General features: G+C 44.5%; 1 protein-coding gene across 1 annotated transcript; it reads right to left on the reverse strand.

Moving 5' to 3' along the window:
- Nucleotides 1-592: 592 nt before the first annotated feature.
- On the reverse strand, nt 593-20,586 carry DCAF10 (DDB1 and CUL4 associated factor 10). The gene is made up of 7 exons (XM_075825566.1): nt 19,841-20,586; nt 16,558-16,671; nt 13,260-13,457; nt 12,427-12,629; nt 10,466-10,579; nt 3,833-3,978; nt 593-1,671 (listed from the first exon to the last, which is right to left on the reverse strand). The coding sequence occupies exons 1-7, from the start codon at nt 20,179-20,181 to the stop codon at nt 1,303-1,305; spliced, it is 1,485 nt and encodes a 494-aa protein (XP_075681681.1). The 5' UTR covers nt 20,182-20,586; the 3' UTR covers nt 593-1,302.
- Nucleotides 20,587-25,841: the final 5,255 nt, after the last annotated feature.

A 25,841-nucleotide genomic window follows, 5' to 3' on the forward strand; every position in this document is an offset into this window, starting at 1 on the left:
ATTTTGGGTGGATTTTAGCCATAGCATTTGTTGAAATCTCGTTCACTTTACTGCTGTAAACGCTGCTAAATTTCTGAACGTTAGTGGGGAAAAATCCACAGCGTATCCGGCCATTAAAATGAGCTGAAAAGAATGAGACGCACACCATGATGGAACCCATTAGAAGTCAATGAGGTCCATTGGGCACCATGGTTTTCAGTCATGTGCAGGATCAGTCACAGCATTGAATTCCTTTTTCTGCTCCTATGACGGAACAGAAAAATTTAATTCTTAGCGCAGATGCGTACTTAGTCTAAGTCTTTTGGAATTATTCCTGGCTTTGTATAAAAACAAAACTGTGTGAACCCAGCCTAAGCCCAGCCAACTAATTGTCAATTCTATGGAGGAGGCGAAATAACGATGTGACAGAGTGGTCTGCAAAAATCAGCCCTGATCAGTTTGAAAGAAAATGTATCAGCTTTTCTGGATCTTCAAATCTGGTCCTGGTATATAAATAATGGATGCCATTGTGTGCAGCGGTACTGCTGGTTATGAAGTAAAAATTCTCCTTTTTGGTGGATCTGCTCTCTAGGTAGATTTTCAATCATTGTTTATTCTTTAAAACAATACAGTCATGATAAACAAAATTCTTTAAAACTTATATTCAACACAAGATGTCATAGATGCACTTTTTCATAGTTTAATAACATTCTAGTCCACTAGGAAACACATTTTGAAGAAACTGATGAGCATTGTACAAAAAAAAAAAAAAAAGTCTCAATAAGAAAATTATAATAATTAAAATGCGGGCTGCACAAGACCAAAAAGGCAAGTAATAGATCATATGGGCGAAACAAAATGGCGTGACAGTCAGATCATACAGCAGCCTGTGAATGCAGTAAAATCGGAATAGTAATAGTGCGCCACTTGAACCTGATCACTGAATTGATAAAGAACACCATGCACAGCTCAGTCACAATCATGAATAGTAATATTTTAACTTATTGTACAGTAATAAATAATGCCAAATATACAGCCACAGTCTTTTGAAGTCATGACTGTTAGAACTACATATGGGCTTCTTTATAACACGTAAGATGATCAGTGGTGCGATTAAAGTGAAACTATGCAAGAGCAGATCTCATCTGGAGAGTGGAGCCTGTGCTAAACCAAATCGAAAAACATGAAACCCAACTGAGGAAAAAGGTTGCCAATGACCCAGTCCATTGTCCTGTATTCATAGCTTCAGGTAAAGGCTAATTGTGTGAAGTCTCTTTAAATAACTGGAAACATGTTGATTCCAATCTGATCATGAATCGGTAATTAAAACTTCGGTTGGTACAGGGAAACCCGTCCACTAAGGCACCCTGACGCTATCTGACAGTGTGTGGGAGAAAACTTGGTGGTCAGGACCACGTCCTTATGAGAATATAGGGAGCGGATTTCTTGTAAAGTCCCAGCTTCTTTGGGCATACAGTCTACAAGCTCACTGCACTGGGAATTAAATCCCAACAAGCGAATGCCATATCCATGTGGCGAGGCAATCATACGTCCATCTGGGCTAAAACATAGTTCTTTAATGTAGCCCCGGCCAACGTTGGCCTCTTCTATGTAATGAGTTAGTCGCAAAGAACAGCGGGGAGAGATGGGACGTACAGGAGCTCCTTCTTGAAACTCGTACACACACGTCCACTGGATAAAAAAAAAACGTAAAATAATTACATCAACTACAAATTATTCTACTAAATATTTAATTTGTTAACTTCTAACATTGTCTTTAGTTTACCCCCCCTCCCCTTCGGCCAATTCACCATTTAGACTACTAGGATAGGTTTCCATTTTGCGGATGCAATGCGGCTAAAACCGCATCAGCAAGCAGATTGGCCTGATTTTTCAATTGACTGCAGGTAAAAGCACATTCATTGTTAATTTGCCATTTAGCTGCATAACCGCGCTGCCATTAATATGTACAAGATTAGAAGAAAGAAAAAAAAAAAGTCTCTCCCATAACCAAAGCTGTTCTTGCCCAGCGGTTGCATCTAGTAATGCAGCTTATCCTCAGCCGAGCAGACACTTTTTTTCTTCTTATCTTGGTGGACATGACATCTTCCTTGACACATGTTTTCAGAATTACTTTTATTCCCCATTAAATAATTCTGGAATAAATTTTTTTTTTGTTTTAGAACTCTGCATTGTGCTGTTCCTCTGGTATTCATAATGGAAATGTATGAATAAATTGACAACTGGGTGTTACTAACCCTTGTCAAAGGGGGTATCCCTCCACAGTTTGACACGGTCAGCACTGATTGGGCATTGTCAGTCTGTGTAGGGACACAACCCCAACTGGTAACACCCAGTTGTCAATTTATTCATACATTTCTAGGAGGAATAACAGAGGAATGGCACAACATAAAATTCTAAGTAATGATACTCCAGAATAATTTTTTCATGGACAATATGTTTTACTAAAACAGACATGTCAGGAGAGGAAACATGATCTGTTTAATTCAATGGTAGTAGAATGTGAAATATAAATCGAATAATAGGGACCATAGGGGACATACAAGACCAGTGTCTTCAGCCTAATGTATAGCCTATAAATTATGCTGGGAAGTGTATTTTAAAAGATACCGTAAATGTAACCTGCAAGTGATCAGTCCTCTGTGTACATGTCTATTATACGTGCAAGGAGCAAACCGACACTTCAGCTCAGTGATATGTATACAGATAAAATATTTTTTTTATCTGATACGGGATTATAAACCTACAACAAAGAAAAAGCGTTCAAAAAGGACAGCAGCAGTCCAACACCTCCTGCCTATTCATTCCTCAAGTTTCAGAGACAACTACAGAAGATTAGTAAAATATTGGCTTTTTTCACATTGTTGCTACGTCACAGTGTGGTGCGCTGCTTTTATGTGCTGGTCACCTTTTTAGTTAGTTACTTAAAGGAACAGTGTCATCACAATTTTTTTTTTTAATATGTTAAAGATGTTAGTGCTTTATTAAAAACGTTTATATTTATTTGTGTGTTTGTGTTTTACTTTTTCTTATTTTTACACTTTTTCTTCCCTATGGGGGCTGCCATTTTTTGTTCCATTTCTGTATGTGTCGATTAACGACACATACAGACATGGAATACGGCAGCCACAGTCCCATAGAGACTGCGAACGGGTCCCGTCCCATCCACTTCTGTGTACGCCGTCTGTGTGGGAACTGCGCATGCGCCGCTCCCACACAGTCCAACTTGAAATTGGCGCCGTCCGGCGCCATTTTCCTGTGGACCGGAAGTCGCGGCCGGACAGTAATATTACTACTTCCGGTCGCGGCTTCCGGACTTGTGCACTTGGACCAGCGGCAGCAGACGGAGCGGACGGGCCGGAGGGAGCCGCGGCGGCAGGAGCAGGTAAGAGATTTCAATGTATGTTCGTGTTTGTGTACGTTTACTACTGTATGTAAACCTACTACACTGTGTATTAGCTCAAAAAATGGCGACACACAGTGTAGGAGGTTAGACCGTTCAAACCCCTCGTTTATCCCGGCACTAGCCAGGATAAAGGAGGGGGGGGGGATGCTGAGAGCTCACTAGAGCGAGGGCTTTTTACCCAATTTTGCAATGCTGCAATTTTGGGAATAGCTCCATCTAGTGACCAGCAATGGGAAATATTATAAATTAGAATTAATTTATAATATTTCCTGACTCGTGAAAAAAATAAAAAAAATTTGAACAATGTTTAATCACCTACACACTAAATGTTTAATTAAAAAAAACAAAACATGTTTTTCTGGCAACACATTCCCTTTAAATATGGCTAAGCTTTGATTACTCTTAGAGGAAAGTAGAAGTCCTTACCTCTTGGTCATCAGTATTGCTAGAACAGCGTAACAGTGTAGCCCAGCCTTTGGGATGGAGCTGAAGTGATGTAATACAATTGCCTCGGTCTCTCTCACCTGGGACTTCTGGAGTTAAAACTTCAAGGCTGTTACGAGGGGAATTGCCTAATACATAAACATTGTATGGAAAAAAGGAAATCATAATTTTAAGGCTATGTTCACACGGAGTATTTTGCCGATTTTTTTGACGCGGAAACCGCGTCGCAAAACTCGGCAAAAACGGCCCGAGAACGCCTCCCTTTGATTTCAATGGGAGGCGTCGGCGTCTTTTTCCCGCGAGCAGTAAAACTGCCTCGCGGGAAAAAGAAGCGACATGCCCTATCTTCGGGCGCTTCCGCCTCTGACCTCCCATTGACTTCAATGGGAGGCAGAGAAAGCGTATTTCACGCTGTTTTATGCCCGCGGCGCTCAATGGCCGCGGGCGAAAAACGGCACGAAAATCGCCGTGCAGGAAGAGGAAAATCTGCCTCAAAGTTCCAAACGGAATTTTGAGGCAGATATTCCTCCCCCAAAATACTCCGTGTGAACATAGCCTTATCCTTTAAATGTTACGAAAATATTTATTATAAAATCAGCATTAATTAACCCGTTCCCTCTTTGACCACTTTTGACCTTCCTGACAGAGCCTTATTTTTCAAATCTGACATGTTTCACTTTATGTGGTAATAACTTTGTAAAGCTTTTACCTATCCAAGCGATTGAGAATGTTTTCTCGTGACACATTGGACTTTATGTTACTGGCAAAATTTGCTCGATATGTTCAGTGTTTAATTGTGAAACACACCAACATGTTGCAAAAATTAGCATTTTTCAAAATTTAAATGTATCCGCTTGTAAGACAGGCAGTTATACCACACAATATTGTTGCCAATTAACATCCCCCATATGTCTACTTTAGATTGGCTTTGAACTTTAGCAGCGATTTCTCACATTTTCAAGAAAATTTCAAAAGGCTATTTTTACAGGGGCCAGTTCAGCTGTGAAGTGGCTTTGAAGGCTTTATATATTAGAAACCCCCAAAAAGTCACCCCATTTTAAAAACTTCACTTCACTCAAAGTATTCACAACAGCATTTAGAACGTTTCTTAACCCTTAAGACGTTTCACAGGAATTAAAGCAAAGTAGAGGTGAAATTTACAAATTTCTTTTTTTTTTCGTTGCAGAAATTAATTTTTAATCCATTTTTTGTGTAACACAGAAGGTTTTATCAGAAAAACGCAACTCAATATTTATTGCCCAGAGTCTGCAGTTTTTAGAAATATCCCACATGTGGCCCTAGTGTACTACTGAACTGAAGCACCGGCCTCAGAATCAAAGAAGCACCTAGTGAATTTTGGGGACCCTTTTTTTATGAGAATATATTTTAGGCACCTTCTCAGGTTTGAAGAGGTCTTGTGATGCCGAAACAGTGGAAACCCACCATAAGTGACCCCATTTTGGAAATTATCTAGGGGTATAGTGAGCATTTTGACCCCACAGGTTTTTTTGCAGAAATTATTGGAAGTAGGCAAAGAAAATCGAAATTTTTTCAAAGAAAATGTAGGATTTAGCAAAATGTTCTCATTTCCACAAGGACTAAAGGAGAAAAAGCACTGCAACATTTGTAAAGCAATTTCTCCCGAGTAAAACAGTACCCCACATGTGGTAATAAACGGCTGTTTTGACACACGGCAGGGCTCAGAAGGGAAAGAGCACCATTTGGCTTTTGGAGCTCAAATTTAGCAGGAATGGTTTGCAGAGGCCATGTCACATTTGCAAAGCCTCTGAGGGGACAAAACAGTGAAAACGCCCAAAAAGTGACTTCATTTAGGACATAGTGGATTTTGGGCCTTCTTTTTATTAGAAAATATTTTAGGCACCATGTCAGGTTTGAAGGGCTCTTGCGATGCCAAAACAGTGGAAATCCACCAAAAGTGACCCCATTTGGGAAACTACACCCCTTGAGGAATTCATCTAGGGCTGTAGTGAGCATTTTGACCCCACAGATGTTTCATAGAATTTATTAGAATTGGGCAGTGAAAATAAAAACCAATCCTTTTTCTTCAAGACGACGTAGCTTTAGCGCAAAATTTTTCATTTTCTCAACGAATAAAGGAAAAAAAGAACTCAACATTTGTAAAGCAATTTCTTCCGCGTACGGCAATACCCCATATGTGGTCATAAACTGCTGTTTGGGGACATGGCAGGGCTCAGAAGGGAAGGACCGCCATTTGGCTTTTGGAGTGCAGATTTTGCTGGATTGATTTCTTGGTACCATGTCGCTTTTGCAAAGCCCCTAATGTACCAGTACAGTGGAAACTACCCAAAAGTGACTCCATTCACGAAACTATACCAAGAATTATTCTAGGGGTGTAGTGAGCATTTTGACCCCCACAGGTGTTTCATAGATTTTATTAGGATTGGGCAGTGAAAATAAAAAATCCTTTTTCTTCAATAAGACTTCTTTAGCTCTAATTTTTTTTTACAACAAATAAAGTAAAAAGAGTACACCAACATTAGTAAATTTCTCCAGAGTACGGCAATACCCCATATGTGGTCATAAACAGCTGTTTGGGGACATGGCAAAGCTCAGAAGAGAAGGAGCACCATTTGGCTTTTGGAGTGCAGATTTTGCTGGATTGGTTTCTGGGAGCTGTCGCATTTGCAAAGCCCCTGTGGGACCAAAACAGTAGAAACCGCCCAGAAGTGACCCCATTTTGGAAACTACACCCCTCAAGGTATTCACCTAGGGGTGTAGTGGGTATGTTAACCCCGCAGGTGTTTTGCAGAAATTACTGTGCACTCGATGTTGCAAAATGAAAATTGGATTTTTTGCATAGATATGCCAATATGTGGTGCCCAGCTTGTGCCACCATAACAATACAGCCCTCTATAAAACCGAGAAACACAGCATAATAATTAGACACCCTGCACGTGGCCCTAATTTATTGCCTTGACATTCGACCAGGATCAGGAGTGAAAGAGTACCATGCGAAATTGAGGCCTAATTTGGTGATTTACAAAGTATTGGTTGACAATTGCAGGGCTCTGATGTGAAATAAAAGAAACCCCCGAGAAGTGACCACATTTTGGAAACTGCATCCCTCAAGGCATTAAGGGGTGTAGTGAGCATTTTCACCCACAGGTCTTTTCCATGAATTATTGCGCTGCGGAGGGTGCAAAGTAAAAATTTTAATTTTTCCCTATATATGCCATTTCAGTGGCAAATATGTCATGCCCAGCTTGTACCACTGGAGACACACCCCAAAAACTGTTAAAAGGGTTCTCCCGAGTATGGCGACGCCATATATGTGGGAGTAAACTGCTGTTTAGGCACGCTGCAGGGTTCAGGAGGGAGGGAGCGCCATTTGGCTTTTGGAGCGTGGATTTGCTTGGTAGTAGTTTCGTTTGGGGTTTTACTGGTATTTTAGTTTATAATGTGGGGGCATATGTAAGCTGGGTAGAGTACATCAGGGGCATAGTCAGGTGGTATAATAATGGGGTAAAATAATCCATAGATGTGTGTTAGGGTATGTTCACACGGCAGCGTCCGTAATGGCTGAAATTACGGGGCTGTTTTCAGGAGAAAACAGCTCCGTAATTTCAGCCGTAATGGCATGTTGAGGCGCTTTTTGCTGCGTCCATCACGGACGTTAAATGGAGCTGGTTTTCCATGGAGTCCATGGAAAACGGCTCCATTTACGTCTGAAGCAGTGACAGGCACTTCTTTTGACGCGGGCGTCTTTTTTACGCCCCGCCTTTTGACAGCGGGGCGTAAAAAAAATGACCGTGTGCACAGAACATCGTAAGACCCATTCTAATGAATGGGCAGACGTTTGCCAACGCTATCGAGCCGCATTTTCGGACGTAAATCGAGGCGTAAAACGCCCGAATTATGTCCGTAAATAAGCTGTGTGAACATACCCTTACACTGTGACACAATCCTTTCTGCACAGGCCGGTGTCGCACTGATAAATGTCCTTGCTTATCCCCTTTTTGGTCCACAGTCCGCACCTTTGCAGTTTGGGGAATTTTGCTGGGAAAGTGTTCTGGCATAATACAGGCACACTCACTTCCAGTAGATATGTTTGGGTCCTACCCTTCCTGGTTCCCTAATTTTAGGGCCTTGGTAAATTGCCTCTTGAAACAGAACAAATGTTCCCCTTGGGCCTGCACAACCGCATATTTTTACTTTCCTGACTTATTTCATTGCTGGGGTGCCGATGAGCTGCAAACACCTTAAATGCAGCGGTCGCTTTTAACTGCTGCATTTAAGGGATTAATAGCGGGGATCTGAGAAAACTTCGGTCCTTACCATCACCCCAGGGTGTCAGCTATAACATGCAGCTGACACCTGGGGATGGTGGCTTCTGAGCCGGTGTCCACCACTTGGATACGGCAAAATGCGGGAAGCACTGGCTTTCCATGACGTATCCATACAACAAATGTCAGGAAGGGGTTAAAGGTCCTTTTTTATTTTTTTGCATGGGTCTGCAATGTTCTTAGTCAAGGTGCTGAAAGAACCGCCTAAAGCATACCTGTCATTTACCTCTTTTTCCCTATACGTCAATAGAACATGCAAACATAATGAACATTGTAATTGATGCCGCTTTCCCCCTATACCTGGCTATTGTACGGTCTGTAACTGTTCAGAAAAACAGCTACGAGGCATGAAAGCTTCACACATCGACATCATATCATACTAAGCAATGTGACTGTGGGAGGGGGAAGGGGCTGCCTGCACACACAGATTTTTTTTTCTGCACAGATCGTCCTCTAGTAATTATTAGGCTGGATTCACACGAACGTGGCGTTTTTGCGCGCGCAAAAATCACTTGCCAGCTCCGTGTGTCATCCGTGTATGATGCGCGGCTGCGTGATTTTCGCGCAGCCACCATCATAGAGATGAGGCTAGCCGACGCCCGTCACTGTCCAAGGTGCTGAAAGAGCTAACTGATCGGCAGTAACTCTTTCAGCACCCTCGACAGTGAATTCCGCTCACCATATCTAGCAACCTGTTAAAAAAAAAAATGAGGTTCGTACTTACCGAGAACTTCCCGGCCGTTGCCTTGGTGACGCGCCTCTCTTGACATCTGGCCCCACCTCCCTGGATGACGCGGCAGTCCATGTGACCACTGCAGCCTGTGCTTGGCCTGTGATTGGCTGCAGCTGTCACTTGGACTGAATTGTAAACCCGGGAGGTCAGACTGGAGGAAGAAGCAGGGAGTTATCGGTAAGTTAGAACTTCTTTTTTTTTTTAACACGTTCATGTATATTGTGATCGGAAGTCACTGTCCAGGGTGCTGAAACAGTTTAACTCTTTCAGCACCCTGGACAGTGACTATCTCCTGACGTCGCGTACCGGATATTTTTTTGCCGGGTTCGGCCAAAACGAGTTCGGCCGAACCCGGTGAAGTTCGGTTCGGTTGTCCGGGTTCGCTCTTCTCAAAGACACTCCGTTTGGATGTTTGTAAACAGAAAAGCACGTGGTGCTTTTCTGTTTACATTCATCCTTTTGACAGCTGTTGCGCGAATCACGCAGTTCGCACGGAAGTGCTTCCGTGCGGCATGCGTGGTTTTCATGCACCCATTGACTTCAATGGGTGCGTGATGCGTTGAAAACGCTGAATCAACGGACATGTCGTGAGTTTTTTGCAACGGACCAACGCAGCGCAAAACTCACGCACATGTCTGCACGGCCCCATAGACTAATATAAGTCCGTGCAACGCGCGTGAAAATCACGCGCGTATTTCCAGTTCATCTGAATAAAGCCTTAGACTATTACACCGGAGTTTGATTGAGCACACACAAAATTGTGGACTGAGGAAGTGAAATCCGTGCTCCCTTGCACAGACTACAGATTGTTCTGAGAATGCACCTGGAATGATACGTATGCTTCAACGTTGGTAAAAAAAAAAAAAAAAAAATAGTAAATATCCAATTCTCTACTTAAGAAAAAGCAAGAATCACTATAAAATCTATAACAGCTAGAGGAGCCCCGAATAGAGTTCTTTGGACCTGTAAGCAGAGTTCCATTGTGGCATAGCCTTAAGTGTGTAACCTGACCCCCCCCCCCCAATCCACACCACAAAAACAAAAGCTTCCATTTGAGATGCCCAAGGCCAAGTAAAAAATGTGCAATTGGATGCAAAATAGAATTGGATGACTTGGTCCTTGAGCAAATGAAGCTTGCTTCATCACCCACCAGGTTTATGCTGCCCTATCTGAGGGCGGCATAAAGTAGTGCCAGAGACACTACAAACGCTTTATCACCCATTTGTCAGTGTTCAGTCAGTAATTTGTTAAAGTCGCTTTTTGCAGCAGCTCGTATCTGCAGCGGACTCCGCCCCTGATTGGCAGCTTTCTCCCAATGCCCAGTATAAGGAGAAAGGTGGGTGGAGCCAGCTGCAGCTCACGGGAGGACTCCAGGCTCGGCTCGCGCTGCAGGAGTGAAATAACTATTTTATGAAAACAACTGAACATTACGAAGTGATAAACTGCTGGATTTAGGTCTCGGGCACCACTTTACGTTGCCCTTAGATAGGGGAGCATAAACATGGCGACAGATTCTCTTTAACAACCAACAGAGAATAGTAGGGTTTAAGGACATACCTTCTCTTTGTGAGGCCCGGGAAGTGTGTTTCTCAAACAGAGAGCTTAAATCACTATGATGACACGGAGAGCTAGACGGCCTGGAGTCAGAAGACGTAGGTGATGTGGTCACATCTGTGGATAATAAAGAAGATACCAGGCATGTTTACATGGATCTCCATTGCAAAGGACTGGAATATTGTTCAGCTAACAGTTAACACATATTTACATGGCTTTCAATCTTCAGAATGCTAGGTTAAAAGGACACTAGGAAACTATATACGATAGAACAAGAGGGGCCGGCTAGGTGTCTAGCAAGAGCCACTAGAACTTCTATATTCCTTGGCTGTTACTCAAATAAATTCAGACACTAGAATTGTTAACTGCTGCTCAGGAGCCCCAATTATAGCATCATAAAACACGTGCCACCCTAAAACCATCTTTTATGACCACCGGGCTAGTGCCCCCTTCAAAGGGGGTCTGATAGACGCAATATTCTCTGTATTGTCTGACCAATTTCCAATAACCCTATCGCAAATATAGCTGCCTTTTCTAATCTGTAATATCAAGCCACAGACGCACTGTTTGACATAGGCTTTTAAAGTATTATTACACTTACAGACCCCGCCAATAACGTGTCTTAGGGCGACATTCAGATATGCTGTTAGACATAGAGCATCTTTGAAGGGACTCATGCATGGAGGAGTCGGGGTGTGCTCTAATCTGACAGAAGCTTGTCAAATAGAACAAACATTTTTTCTGTAAGTGTCCCCTAGTGATTTCACTGCTAATCTTTGAAATAGGTATCACATATATGCCATAAAGGTCTGATAAGGGTTGGACAACCATTACTAGAACCCCTACTTATCGGGAGAATTGGGGAAAGGGGGGGGGGGGGTTGTTCCTTGTTGAGCCTGTGAACCCAGCAGAACTCTGGGCGGGATAATCTGTTTTTTTGCGTGGCACTCTTTATTATAGTCTAGATGGGGTTGCAAAAACAGAATAAAGTCCCTGTATTAAAAAAATGTTTTAAAAAACTAGACGGCCTGGCTCACATTCTCTGTTCTAGTGCATCCCAAAGCTGTTCGCTGGGGTTGAGGTCAGGCCTCTGTGCGGGCCGGTCAAGTTATTCTACACCAATCTAACCCAACCATGCCTTTATAATCTGGCTTTGTGCACTGGGCACAGTCATGCTGGAATAGAAGAGGGCCCTTCCCAAACTGTTCCCACAAAGTTGGAAGCATTCAATTGTCCAAAACGTCTTGATATGCTGAAGCATTAAGTTCCAGTGAAGGGAAGTCTAAGGGGCCTAGGCCAACCCCTGAAAAACCACCCCATAGCACTATCCCTCATCCACCAAACTTGACTGCATTGTACCAACTGTAAAGTAGGTAACTTTCTCCTGGCGTTCTCCAAACCCAGACTCGTCCATCAGACTGGCAGATAGAGAAGTGTGATTCATCACTCCACAGAACATGTTTCCACTGCTCCACAGTCTAGTGGCGGCTACATCGGACGCTTGGCATTGTGCTTGGTGATGTAAGGCTTGCATGCAGCTGCTCGGCCATGGAAACCCATGCCATGAAGCTCCCAGTGTAGTTTTTGAGCTGGTGATAATGTCAGAGGAGGTTTGGAACTCTGCAGTTATTGAGGCAGCAGAGCATTGGCGACTTTTATGCCCTGTGCACCTCAGTGACCCCGCTCTGAAACTTTACGTGGTCTGCCACTTTGTGGCTGAGTTGCTATGGTTCCACTTTGCAATACCACTCACAGTTAATCGTAAAACATCTAGGAGGGAGGAAATTTTATGAACCGACATGTAACAACTGTGTCATCCTATTACGGTACCACGCTGGAATTCAGTGAGCTCTTTAGAACGACCTATTCATTCACAAATGTTTATAAAAGGCGACTGCATGGCTAGGTTCTGGATTTTATACACCTGTAGCAATGGAACTGAATAAAACACCATTTATTTTTACCTGAAGTAGAAGCGGTCCTTCTTGCTCTCAAGATAGGGTAACTGCCAACCTCTAGGGACTTCGTCAGATCTAAATCATGCAAAATTAACAGATAACCAGAGGAAGTAGAAATCAGCATCTTTGAGCAGTCAGGGGTCAACCTCATGCGCATCAGGAAACGGGTGTGAAAGAATTTTTTGTGCGGACATCCATCCTCCGTACACCTGTTAAATACAAGCAACAAAACAACAAGTTACTAGAAAAGGGAAATTTTGTACAAAACAATGCATGATCTAAGAAACAAAAATGTTAAAACATACTAGGGAAATATTTATTAAAACTGGTGTTTCATATGACCGTCTTAATATAAAGAGCGCTGGAGTAAAATGCACTGAATTTAGGAGCGGATGTCGATTTCGGCTATTACACCAGATTCGGACGTAAATTATAGTAGATGTGTCAGGCCACAGGTGATGCTGCCCCTATCGCTAGGCTATGCCCACGTTTTATTAAAGAGAGGCGTTAGTGGCGGAAATGGCCAAAAAAATATTAAAATATTTATGCAAATTGCGACTTCTCTAAACGGCGTAATAGAAACGTTAATAAATTCCCCCTTGGGTGTGCAATTTTCCTTTCTTTCTTTGACATTATCTTTCAAATTAGATCTTAAAGTAACATTAATATCAGAAGATGTAGAAAGTCACCAAGTACTGTAAAATCACAATTCCGTCATACACCTCATTTTGTCATCAGGAAATACATCACTCTCATTTTACATATTGCGTCTTCTTATACAGTTTGTACAAAAAAACGGGCCAGTGAAGTAAAATTGTAACCCAAAATCCTTTATTTACCTATTTGTATCCCAGATTATGACGTTGCCATCAAATCCAGACGTTACCAAAAGCCTTGTATTGGTATCAAATTCGATGTTCTTTACCCAGCTGGTATGCCCGTGTAGAGTGCACACTTTAGTGTTTAGCTTTCTCAGGTCCCATAGTGCTATTGTGGTATCATCTGAGCAGGTGGCAAACATCCTGTTGTCCAAAAACCTGTACAAACAGTAAAATCAGTTAGTGGGAAAACAGGTATTTATGAGAAGAAATAAAAAAGTGACGTCACATTATTTTTTTTTTCAATCTTCCTAAAACCTATTAAAGACCATGGCTGTTTGGCTATGTTCACACGGGGTCTTTTGCCGAGTTTTTTTACGCGGAAACCGCGTCGCAAAACTCGGCAGAAACGGCCCGAGAACGCCTCCCATTGATTTCAATGGGAGGCGTCGGCGTCTTTTTCCCGCGAGCAGTAAAACTGCCTCGCGGGAAAAAGAAGCGACATTCCCTATCTTCGGGCGCTTCCGCCTCCGACCTCCCATTGACTTCAATGGGAGGCAGGAGAAAGCGTGTTTTCTGCCCGCGGCGCTCAATGGCCGCGGGCGAAAAACGGCACGATCATTGCTATTCACACGGAGTATTTTGGGGGAGGAATATCTGCCTCAAAATTCCGTTTGGAGCTTTGAGGCAGATATTCCTCCCCCAAAATACTCCGTGTGAACATAGCCTTTAGGACCATTTCTTTTCCTCCTCACATTCCAAGAGCCATAACACAGCGCAAGTCGCCCTGACACTGTCCGCAGCTGATTGGACAGTGTCAGAGCGAAGAGTATCAGAGCGAAGAGTATAACACCCCTTTGCCATTTAGTTAGATAGAAACGCCCCATTGACAGTTCAGCGGCTTATTTATATATCGGGCGCCAAATAGAACGGCACAGATATGTAAGTAACGGAGGAAGTTAGAAAAATTATTTTTCGTGAGACAGTGTTTGTGAAGCCCTGCCCATTACATGCTGCACTCAGCTGCGCATGTATGGGCAGGTGAAAGGTTCTCTAAGTCTTTTTTACGTTTTCGTACTTTTGCACAATAAAAAATTTTTATGGAAAAAAGTCTTTTTTGTGTTGCTGCATTCCAAAAAGCCATAACTTTTATTATTCTGTCTATGTATGACAGCTTGATTTTTGCAGGATGAGTTGTAGCTTTTATTAGTACCATTTTGGGATATGCCTGTATTGATTATTATCACTGACAGGCAGTCTATTAGGCCATGCTTCTGGCATGGCCTAATAGACAGTTGCCGATGGCAGACCTGGGGGCCTTTGTTAGACCCCTGGCTGCCATGGTAATCCATCGGCGTGCCACGCTTGCATTGTGAGGCGCCGAAGGGCTGACAGAGGGAGCCCCCTCCCTTTATCAAACACCTTAGTTGCTGCTGTCGCTATTGGCCACGGCATCTAAGAGGTTAAACTAGATCGGAGTTATCTTCCATCCTGGTGGTTGCGGCACGATCATGCCTTTGTAAAAACAACCGTACCCCTGCTGCTGATCTTGTGGGTACAGTGGAAGTACCTACAATAGCCCAATAACAGATATATTAATCAGAGCAGGAACGAGCACCCGCTCATGACAGATCGATTAGTCTTTGGTCTTTAAGGGGTAAAGGACTATTAAGGGCTTAAAGGGATTTTCCCATCAGAGACATTTATGCCATATCCACAGGATATGCCATAAAGGCCAGATAAATGCAGGTCCCCCTAAACCCTGTTCTAACTTTGTGTTCCCGCTGCCACTTGTGATTTCTGACCATGTAAGTAGAAAACAGAGTAACTCGCTGAGCTACACTGTTTTCGTAACTCCCATAGAAGTGAACGACAGTTACGGAAACAGTGTTAGGCTATGTTCACACGGAGTATTTTGGGGGAGGAATATCTGCCTCAAAATTCCGTTTGGAACTTTGAGGCAGATTTTCCTCTCCCTGCACGTCGATTTTCGCGCCGTTTTTCGCCCGCGGCCATTGAGCGCCGCGGGCATAAAACAGCGCGAAATACGCTTTCTCTGCCTCCCATTGAAGTCAATGGGAGGTCAGAGGCGGAAGCGCCCGAAGATAGGGCATGCCGCTTCTTTTTCCCACGAGGCAGGAAAAAGACGCCCATTTCAATGGGAGGCGTTCTCGGGCCGTTTTTGCGACGCGGTTTCCGCGTAAAAAAACTCGGCAAAATACTGTGTGAACATAGCCTAACTCGAATGCTACGCTGCTTCATTAACTGCTGTTCACTTCTATGGGAGTTACGAAAACAGTGTAGCTCAGCGAGTTACTCTGTTTTCTACTTACATGGTCAGAAATCACAAGTGGCAGCGGGAACACAAAGTTAGAACAGGGTTTTGGGGGCCGCGTTCTAGAGATAAGTGCGGGTCCCGTGGATATGCCATAAATGTCCCTGATGGGAAAACCACTTTTAATAGGAGGCCCAAGACGGCACACGAGAAGGCAGTTACTTGGCCCCCAGACTGCCACGACAACCCATCAGCGCATTGCGGGGGGGGGGGGGGGGCGATGGGGTAATAGAGGGGGCCGTTCCATCTGTCTAAAGGCTAAGCTGCTGTGATCACTATTAACTGCCAGCTCTTAGAGTAGGTTATCATCTGTAATATACAGCTGACACCTACGGCATATGGAGCGGGTGTCAGCTGTATATTACAGATGCTAACCTGCCCATTTTTTATTTAGTTCCCCCCTAAATGCATTGCTGACATCTGGCATCCGACAGAGAATTGTACAAAAGCACATGTAGTCCCTGCAAATCCATAGTACGGAGCCATAAGTCACTGTGTGCAGCTGTACAGCTTCCTGCACATGGATCTGTCATATGCATGAAGTCTTAGGCCATGTGCACACTCAACAGATTTTCTGCTGTAGAGATGGCCTGAAATCCGCTGCAAATGTGTTGCAATCCGTGAAAATCCCAAAATCATGTAAAGGTAGAATAGCGCCTGCTACAGCTTTTACAATTCACAGCATAATCTCAAATCCCCATAGATTTTTTTTCCACTGAATGGGAATGGAGTTTTCTTAACCCCATTCACATAGATTAGGCTGTACTTTTTTGTGGATTTTAGTGCAAAATTCACATCATATACAATACATCCGCCACACGTGTATATGGCCTAAGTGCGTAACTGCAAAGTAAAAAAAAAAAAAAATAGACTCCCCACAGTAAATGTATTGAAGCACGCTTCAGGATCATACAGATAAAGCTCACGCAAACAGGCATTAGGCTTCATAATGCTTTACTTACCAAATATTTGCATGTCACTAACCTGATGTTATTTACACAGTCCTCATGTGCCTCTGATAAGGTTTTTATGTGCTTTGAAGACACTGGGTCAAATAGTAGGACTTCTGTTTGCTCACATGCAACGGTCAATACAGACCTAAAGCAAGAAAAAAAACAGAGCACTGGCATGTCACTCTGGCCTGAAAAAAGGAGATGATCAACAACTTAAAGATTTTTTTTTTCCCACCTTGGTCATTTTTTACATATCCACAGGATATGGCATAAATGTCCGATAGACGCGGGTCCCGCACCCATCTCTAGAACGTGGCACACTGACCCCGCTCTACCTTGTCTGGGACCCGCACCTATCTCTGGAACGTGGCACACTGACCCCGCTCTACCTTGTCTGGGACCCGCACCTATCTCTAGAACGTGGCACACTGACCCCGCTCTACCTTGTCTGGGTCCCGCTACTCCCCAGCCACTGTCTAACGAGATGATCAGGAATATGGAAACAGCCAGAAACTTGCTGAACTACACAGTTCCAGTAATTCCTATAGAAGTGAATTGGAGTTACAGAAACAACGCACCACAGTGAGCTACGCGGTTTCTGGAATTTAGGAGCTGTGGAAATAGTGTAGCTCATCGTGCTACGCTCTTTCTGTAACTCCCATTCACTTCTATGGGAGTTACAGAAACCGCGTAGCTCAGCTGTTTCTGTACTCCCGACCACCTTGTCAGACATTGGCCAGGGAGCAAGAGACGGTAAAACGGGGGTCAGGGGGCCCAGTTCTAGAGATGGGTGGGGGTCTAAGAGGTGCGACCCACATCTATCAGACATTTATGGCATATCCTGTGGATATATCATAAATGTCCAAAACCCCTTTAACCATATATCTACGTATATGCCTGGCAGGTGCAGGCCTGACTTATGGAAGTACCCACTTAGAAACAGGACCGGCTTGAAATAGGAGATCAATGAAGAAAGCATCATAGCAGATTTACAATTATTATGAGGTTTGATAATAAATAGTAAATTTAGATCACCCAAACTCTTTAGAAGTTCCAGTTACTCACTGACACATATTAAAGTGCTATTTATATTATTATATATATTTATAGTTACAGAGCTCCAAACCCTTGTTAAATGACAACATTCTGGCCAGTTGCCACCATAGGGGGGCTTGCTGAAAAACTATGATTTTATACAGCTTCCATTGAAGTATATAATAAATCAGTCTTCAGTAAGCTCCTACACTTAGGGAAGCAGGTGATTTGGAGTTCTGTTACAGACAAATGGAGTATGACGTTTATTTTGCTGTGACTACCACAAAATCCGGGCAAAATGCACGATATGCGATCTGAAAACGCTTGTATAGCAATCCAGCATATCATCGCTGAGGGGTGCTGGCCTAATACGGAGGCCTCAGGTGGGGAATATCATTTTCCCCTTCTCTACCATCCGCACAGTGCCAATCCTAGGTCATATTTGACAGTCTGGTTGCTAGGGATACATTGCCTGACAACTTCAGCTTTATATATGGGGTTGTCAGGCAGCAGGTTTCTAGTATCCTGTCTAACATGACCCAGGTTTAGACTATAAGGATGGTCTTGTCTGCAAAACCCATTTTTAAATACCCTTTTAAGGAATTCGGAGTTACAGGTAATCTGTCAGCAGTTTTAACCCCTCAAAACTGCTGACAGCGCTATAAAGAGGATAGGGGAGCGGCGTAAATAAACCTGTGGTGGTCGTAATGCGAGCTGCATGACCAAGAAATACTACATTTTAATGCCCAAAGCACTGCGGACTGGGAAAACTACGTTATAATGTCCCCAGCGCCACGGAGGCGGCCCCTTCGTGTGCAGCGTTCTGGGATCACTTCACGAAACACTACCTGCCCCATCCCTTGCGATCGCAGGCCAGGGACATTGAAAAAAAAAAAAAAAAAAAAAAAAAGATTTCTCGGTCATGCAATCTGCATGACCGTCACCACAGGTATGCTTAAAGAGGCTCTGTCACCACATTATAAGTGGCCTATATTGTACATGATGTGATCGGCGCTGTAATGTAGATTACAGCAGTGTTTTTTTATTTAGAAAAATGATCATTTTTGACGGAGTTATGACCTATTTTAGCTTTATGCTAATGACTTTCTTATTGGACAGCTGAGCGTGTTTTACTTTTTGACCAAGTGGACGTTGTACAGAGAAGTGTATGACAATGACCAATCAGTGACCAATCAGCGTCATACACTTCTCTCCATTCATTTACACTGCAGATAGTGATCTAGCTAGATCACTATGTGCAGTCACTTACTCACATATTAACGTTACTGAGGTGTCCTGACAGTGAATAGACATCACTACCAGCCAGGATGTGATGCCTATTCAGAATCCTGACACTTCGCTTACGTTTGTGTGAGATTTACAGCAAGGCAAGCGTAATCTCGTTTTAAATGACAAGTTACAGCGTAATCTCGCAAGATTACGCTTGCCTTGCTGTAAATCTCACACAAACGCTACCGAAGTGTCAGGATTCTGAATAGACATCACGTCCTGGCTGGAGGTGAGGTCTATTCACTGTCAGGACACTTCAGTAACGTTAGTCTGTGTGTATGTGGCTGCACATAGTGATCTAGTAAGAACACTATGTGCGGTGTAAATGAATGGGGAGAAGTGTATGACGATGATTGGTCACTGATTGGTCAGCGTCATACACTTCTCTCCACAACGCACACCTTGGTCAAAAAGTAAAACACGCCCAGTTGTCCATTAAGAAACTCATTAGCATAAAGCTAAAATAGGTCATAACTGTCAAAAATGATTGTTTTTCTAAATTAAAAAACACTGCTGTAATCTACATTACAGCGCCGATCATATCATGTAGAAGATAGGGCACTTATAATGTGGTGACAGAGCCTCTTTGAGCTGCTTTTCCCATCTATATAGCGCTGTCAGCGGTTTTAAGGGGTTCAAGCCTGCTGACAGATTCCCTTTAATAGAGGGGAAAGGAGAGGGACCTGTTCAGCAACTTCATCTATTAACCAAAACAGAGAGCAGCTACAAACAGTGATGTCTCTCACTCTGGAGGACCCAGTACATCTGTGCATCACACAGATTTGAACGGGAACTGTGCCAAATTAATCCCCCTTGTGGTGGCGCTGCAGTGAAACTGAACACTTGCTGGAGGGTATCCCCACAACTGATGCCTGTATATCAATAGTCCTGCAGCCATGAGGCAGAAATATATTATTGGATGGAATATCCCTTTAAGATGAGAAAGTTTCGCTCGATCACTATTAAATGTGTGATGCGGCAGCTCTTACCCATCTGGAGAATACTCCAGATTGAACACTGCGCCATGCGTCCTTGTGCTGAGGTTCACAGAGTCAGCCGGATGAATAGAGCTGTACAGACTAGTCATTGCCCTGTAATTGTCCCGGGCGGGATCCACACACAGACCCCGGCCCTGGCATCTGTCCTTCAGCCAGTAAAACAGGCTCCCGGCGGCGCTCTCAGCACAAGTAGTGACGTTCTCAGGCGTAGGTTCTTCCGCGGGGGCGGGGCTCCTCGGCTCTACAACAAGCTGTGGCTCCTCCTTTTCTTTCTCGTCACTAACATTTTTCTCCTCTTCATCCTCCGGCCTCTCCTCCTTTGTGCCGCTCATTCTCCCACCTTCCCGCTGAGGTTAGAGATGCCGCTACTCGCTGCTACAGGCCGCAGAGGTATGATGTCCGCCTCCTTCAGCCGTCAGCACCCTGGGAGGTGGTGCGGTGCACAGAAGCATATCCGCAAAGGCCACACCGGCCGCCGCAGCAACCTTCCCTGCTGCCCGTGAACACGTACCTAATCCAGGCTTCAGGCAGATTGTATGATGCGCCGCTCGCAGGGGGAGGGGAGTTCTTTTTACGTCACCACATTGCGCCGATCTAATATTCCGTCTTTTTGAGTTCTTTATACACATTAAACGTGTTGTTTAAGTCCATAACCGCACACAATTACGTGTATGTGTATAAAATCAAGTTCTACGGCGTGGTATTGAGAATACTGGTCGTATAGTACAATTGCCCAAGAGAAGTATGGCCGAACGGATACTTCCGGTAGTGGCTACGAGTTGTTACGTCACGTCTGCATTTGCTCCTATCCGATTTCGCAGCACTGAATATTGTAGCACGTGATAGTATCTTGTGTTGTATAAGCGGAAGTCTTTCTCACGGCGGTGTTTGTCTCCTCACGTTACTCCATACATTCCCTATCTGTCCGGCATTCTGAGGAAGCGTAGAAAGGAATTTGCAGTTTTCGGTCTAAACACCAGGTGGTGCTATTTACTAAAGGGAGTCTGTCACCAGAATGTCCTGGTAGGGCTAGATTCAGATGGCCATTGCGCATCTCGGACGTGAAAACCGGCCGTATTTCACGTCCGAGATGTATCCGTGCGCTGCGGGATGCAATATCAGACATCCCCTTATGGAGGGATGTGTAAAGTGTGCAAAATAGAATATGTCCTATTTTCTCACGGACCCTCTACACGGTCCGTTGAAACTACGCCCGTTGAATTATATAGGTTCATGTGACGGCCGTTGTTTCAACGGCTGTCACACAGACATTTAACACGTTCGTCTAGGCCTAAGGGCTTATTCAGATGAACGTTAAATACGTCCGTGCAACGCGTGTGATTTTCACGCGCGTCGCACGGACCTATATTCGTCTATGGGGCCGTGCAGACAGCTGCGTGATTTTTATGCAGCGTGAGTCCGCTGCGTAAAACTCACATGTCATGTCCGTTCTTTGTGCGTATTTCGCGCATAACGCACCCATTGAAGTCAATGGGTGCGTGAAAATCACGTGCACCACACGAAAGCACTTCCGTGGGACAAGCGTGATTCTCGCAACAGCCATAAGAAGTACAACTGAAAACAGAAAAGCACCAGGTGCTTTTCTGTTTACAGACATCCAAACGAAGTGTCATAATGATGGCGGCTGCGCGAAAAGCACACAGCCGCGCATCATACAGGGATGACACATGGAGCTGTTAAATACCTTTTGCGCGCGCAAAACGCCGCGTTTTTTGCGCTTGCAAAACGCACACGCTCGTGTGAATCCGGCCTAACGGTGTAATGTTGAGGAGACTCTTGCTTCTAACGTTTATTTTCAGTTTCTGCTTACTGCCTCCCTTGTAGAGAAATACGTTTTATTGCTAATGAGCATTTAGGTGCAACGAGGGCGTCACCGTTGCTCCTAAATTCTCTTGCGTTGTTCCCCAGTCGCTCTCCAGGCAGCGTAATCGGCGCATTCCTCCCGTACTGTCTGTAACGTGAGCGTCCCTGCTCTTTAACTGGGGCATGCGCAGTACGATCTTTCTGCTCTCCGTTCCAATCGGCACTACTGAGCGTTACAGACAGTACAGGGCCAGGCATGATCGTGACGATTACGCTGCCTGGCTGCTGTCATTCAATGTAAGAAGGGAGGGGGGAGGGTTGAACTGGGGAGCGTAGTAAGAGCATTTAGGTGCCATGGTAACGCCCTCATGGCACCTAAATTCTCATTAGCATAAACGTAGTAAAACGTATTTCTCTACAAAGGAGGCCGTAAGCAGAAACCTGAAAATACACGTTAGAATCGGGTTAGTCTCCTCTACAATACCCTGGTACTAGTTTAAGGCCGGATTCACACGAGCGTGCCGTTTTTGCGCAGGCAAAAAACGTGGCGTTTTGCCTGCGCAAAAGGCACTTAACAGCTCCGTGTGTCATCAGCGTATGATGCTTGGCTGCGTGCTTTTCGCGCAGCCGCCATCATTATAACACTCCATTTGGATGTTTGTAAACATGTTTGTTTTCATTCATCATTTTGACAGCTGTTGCGCGAATCACGCTGTTCGCACGAAAGTGCTTCCGTGTGGCATGCGTGGTTTTCACGCACCCATTGACTTCAATGGGTGCGTGATGCGCGAAAAACGCCCAAAGAACGGACATGTCGTGACTTTTTTTCAGCGGACTCACGCCGAGTAAAAATCACAGACTGTCTGCACGGCCCCATAGACTAATATAGGTCCGTACGACGCGCATGAAAATCACACACGTTGCACGGACGTAATTCCCGGTCCTCTGAATAAGCCCTTACTCAGACATTCTGGTGACCGACTCCCTTTAACTACGCAGTATGTTGACTCCCCCCAACAAGACACACAGTGGGCCACATGCATAAAAAACTGTTCTATGAAAACGTGTGCAGCCCATAGTAAGGCTGGGTTCACACGACCTATTTTCAGATGTAAACGAGGCGTATTATGCCTCGTTTTACGTCTGAAAATAGGGCTACAATACGTCGGCAAACATCTGCCCATTCATTTGAATGGGTTTGCCGACGTACTGTGCAGACGACCTGTAATTTACGCGTCGTCGTTTGACAGCTGTCAAACGACGACGCGTAAAAATACAGCCTCGGCAAAGAAGTGCAGGACACTTCTTTCAGACGTAATTGGAGCCGTTCTTCATTGAATTCAATGAAGAACAGCTCAAGATTACAGGCGTCAAAGACGCCTCGCATATTACGAGGAGGAGCATTTACGGCTGAAATGACGCAGCTGTTTTCTTCTGAAAACAGTCTGTCATTTCAGCCGTAAAAGCCTCTCATCGTCTGAACATACCCTCACAGATCTGGTCACTGCTTTCATTTTCTAACCTGCTTTGAGGAAAAAGTAAATAAGAAATACTAAGGGTAAGTTCACACGTGTTTACAGGCGTATTTCGGGGCGTAAAGGCCTCGAAATACGCCTTAAAAAAACGGTAGCTGAATGCCTACAAACATCTGCCCATTGAATTCAATAGGGAAAAAAACGAAGTTTCGTTCAGACAGGGCGTTTTATTATACCGCCGTTTAAAAAAAAAAAAAATTCAATGAAAAAACAGCTCCAAAAACGCCTCAAACGTTTTCAGCTTCGAAAGAATCTGAAAATCAGAGGCTGTTTTCTCTCTCAAAAAAAAAACAAACAGCTTCATCATTTTCTGCAGTTTTTGACTTAGGCCCCATGCACACGAACGTGCTTTTGCGTCCGCAAATCCCACGAAAATCCACGGGAGAATTGCGGCCCCATTCATTTCTATGGGGCCATGCACACGACCGTGGTTTCCACGGTCCGTGCATGGCCCCGGAGCCCGGACCGCATAAAGAATGGGCATGCCTTATTACGGCCGTGTTCTGCGGTCTGGGCTCATTGAGAATAATGGCCGCGGCCATATGCACAGCATATGATTTGCGGTCGGCTCGCGGCTAACACTCCGTGGCCGGCAGACACGAAAATCACCTCCGTGTACACGGCTACGGTCGTGTGCATGAGGCCTTAGGGTATGTTCACACGCCCTATTTACGGACGTAATTCAGGCGTTTTTCGCCTGGAATTACGGTTGAAAAAACAGCTCCAAACTGTCGGCAAAAATCTGCCCATTGAATTCAATGGGTCTTACGGTGTTCTGTGCAGACGGGCGTAAAAAGACGGCCGCCTCAAAGAAGTGCATGTCACTTCTTGGGACGTAATTGGAGCCTAAAGTTATGTTCACACGCAAACGTAAAATACGTCTGAAATTACAAAGCTGTTTTCAGGCGAAAACAGCGCCTGAATTTCAGACGTTTTTGTAAGTGCAGGCGTTTTTCACGATGTCCATTACGGACATAATTGGAGCTGTTTTTCAATGGAGTCAATGAAAAACGGCTCCAATTACGTCCCAAGAAGTCACATGCACTTCTTTGAGGCGGCCGTCTTTTTACACGCCATCTTTTGACAGCGACGCGTAAAAAAAAAAGCCCGTCTGCACAGTACATCGTAAGACCCATTGAATTCAATGGGCAGATGTTTGCCGATGGTTTGGAGCCAGATTTTCAACCGTAATTCCAGGCGAAAAACACCTGAATTATGTCCGTAAATAGGGCGTGTGAACATACCCGTAAGGGTATGTGCACACGATGAGAGGCTTTTACGTCTGAAAAGACAGACTGTTTTCAGGAGATAACAGCTGCCTCGTTTCAGACGTAAAAGCTCCTCCTCGCATTATGCGAGGCATCTGAGACGCTCGTAAATCTTGAGCTGTGCTTCATTGACTTCAATGAAGAACGGCTCAAATTACGTTGCAAAGAAGTGTCCTGCACTTCTTTGCCGAGGCAGTCAATTTACGCGTCGTCGTTTGACAGCTGTCAAACGACAACGCGTAAATGACAGGTCGTCTGCACAGTACGTCGGCAAACCCATTCAAATGAATGGGCAGATGTTTGCCGACGTATTGTAGCCCTATTTTCAGGCGTAAGGCCTCATGCACACGACCGTATTTTTTCCCACCCGTAAATACTGGCGTAAATACGGGTCCGGTGTCACACATATTTGACCCGTTTTGCACCAGTATTTACGGGCCCGTGACTGTAAATACGGGCCCGGTGTCACCCGTATTCCACCCGTATTTACGGGCACGTTTTTGGCTGCAAAATTACACTGCACTATCAGTGCAGGATAGAGAGAAGGGGCAGCCCTTTCTGTAATAAAAGTTAAAGAAATTCATACTTACCGGCCGTTGTCTTGGTGACGCGTCCCTCTCTTCACATCCAGCCCGACATCCCTGGATGACGCGGCAGTCCATGTGACCGCTGCAGCCTGTGATTGGCTGCAGCGGTTACATGGGCTGAAACGTCATCCAGGGAAGTCGGGCCGGATGTTGAGAGGGACGCGTCACCAAGGCAACGGCCGGGAGACTGGACTGGAGGAAGCAGGAAGTTCTCGGTAAGTATGAACGTCTTTTTTTTTTTTTACAGGTTACTCTATATTCTGATCGGAATTCACTGTCCAGGGTGCTGAAAGAGTTACTGACGATCAGTTAACTCTTTCAGCACTCTGGACAGTGACTATTTACCGACGTCGCCTAGCAACGCTCCCGTAATGACGGGTGCACACACGTAGCCACCCGTCATTACGGGAGCTCCATAGACTTCTATGGGCTGCCCGTGCCGTTATTACGGCCTGAAATAGGACATGTTCTATCTTTTTCAACGGCACGGGCACCTTCCCGTAAGAAAACGGGAAGGTACCCGTGGCCAATAGAAGTCTATGAGCCCGTTATTACGGGTCGTAATTACGACCCGTAATAACGGGTGTTTTTACGGTCGTGTGCATGAGGCCTAAATCGAGGCATAATACGCCTCGTTTACGCCTGAAAATAGGTAGTGTGAACCCAGCCTAAGGCTCTCTTCTCATCTGTATTATGGTTTCTGTTTCCAGCCAGATCCGGTGTCTGAGAGCCATAACTTTTTATTTTCCGTCGATTGAGCGGTATGAGGACTTAATTT

The sequence above is a fragment of the Rhinoderma darwinii genome, chromosome 1, assembly GCF_050947455.1.
Source record: "Rhinoderma darwinii isolate aRhiDar2 chromosome 1, aRhiDar2.hap1, whole genome shotgun sequence".
In the NCBI taxonomy this organism is placed as follows: Eukaryota; Metazoa; Chordata; class Amphibia; order Anura; family Rhinodermatidae; genus Rhinoderma; species Rhinoderma darwinii.

What these genes read in the sequence shown, in the direction of transcription:
- DCAF10 (XM_075825566.1), bottom strand. Translation starts at nt 20,181, where the DNA reads ATGAGCGGCACAAAGGAGGAGAGGCCGGAGGATGAAGAGGAGAAAAAT. An exon ending in GACTGTGTAAATAACATCAG is followed by an intron (nt 13,458 to 16,557) that starts GTTAGTGACATG and finishes CTGTTTGTACAG; the next exon opens with GTTTTTGGACAACAGGATGT. An exon ending in ATAATCTGGGATACAAATAG is followed by an intron (nt 12,630 to 13,259) that starts GTAAATAAAGGA and finishes TGTATTTAACAG; the next exon opens with GTGTACGGAGGATGGATGTC.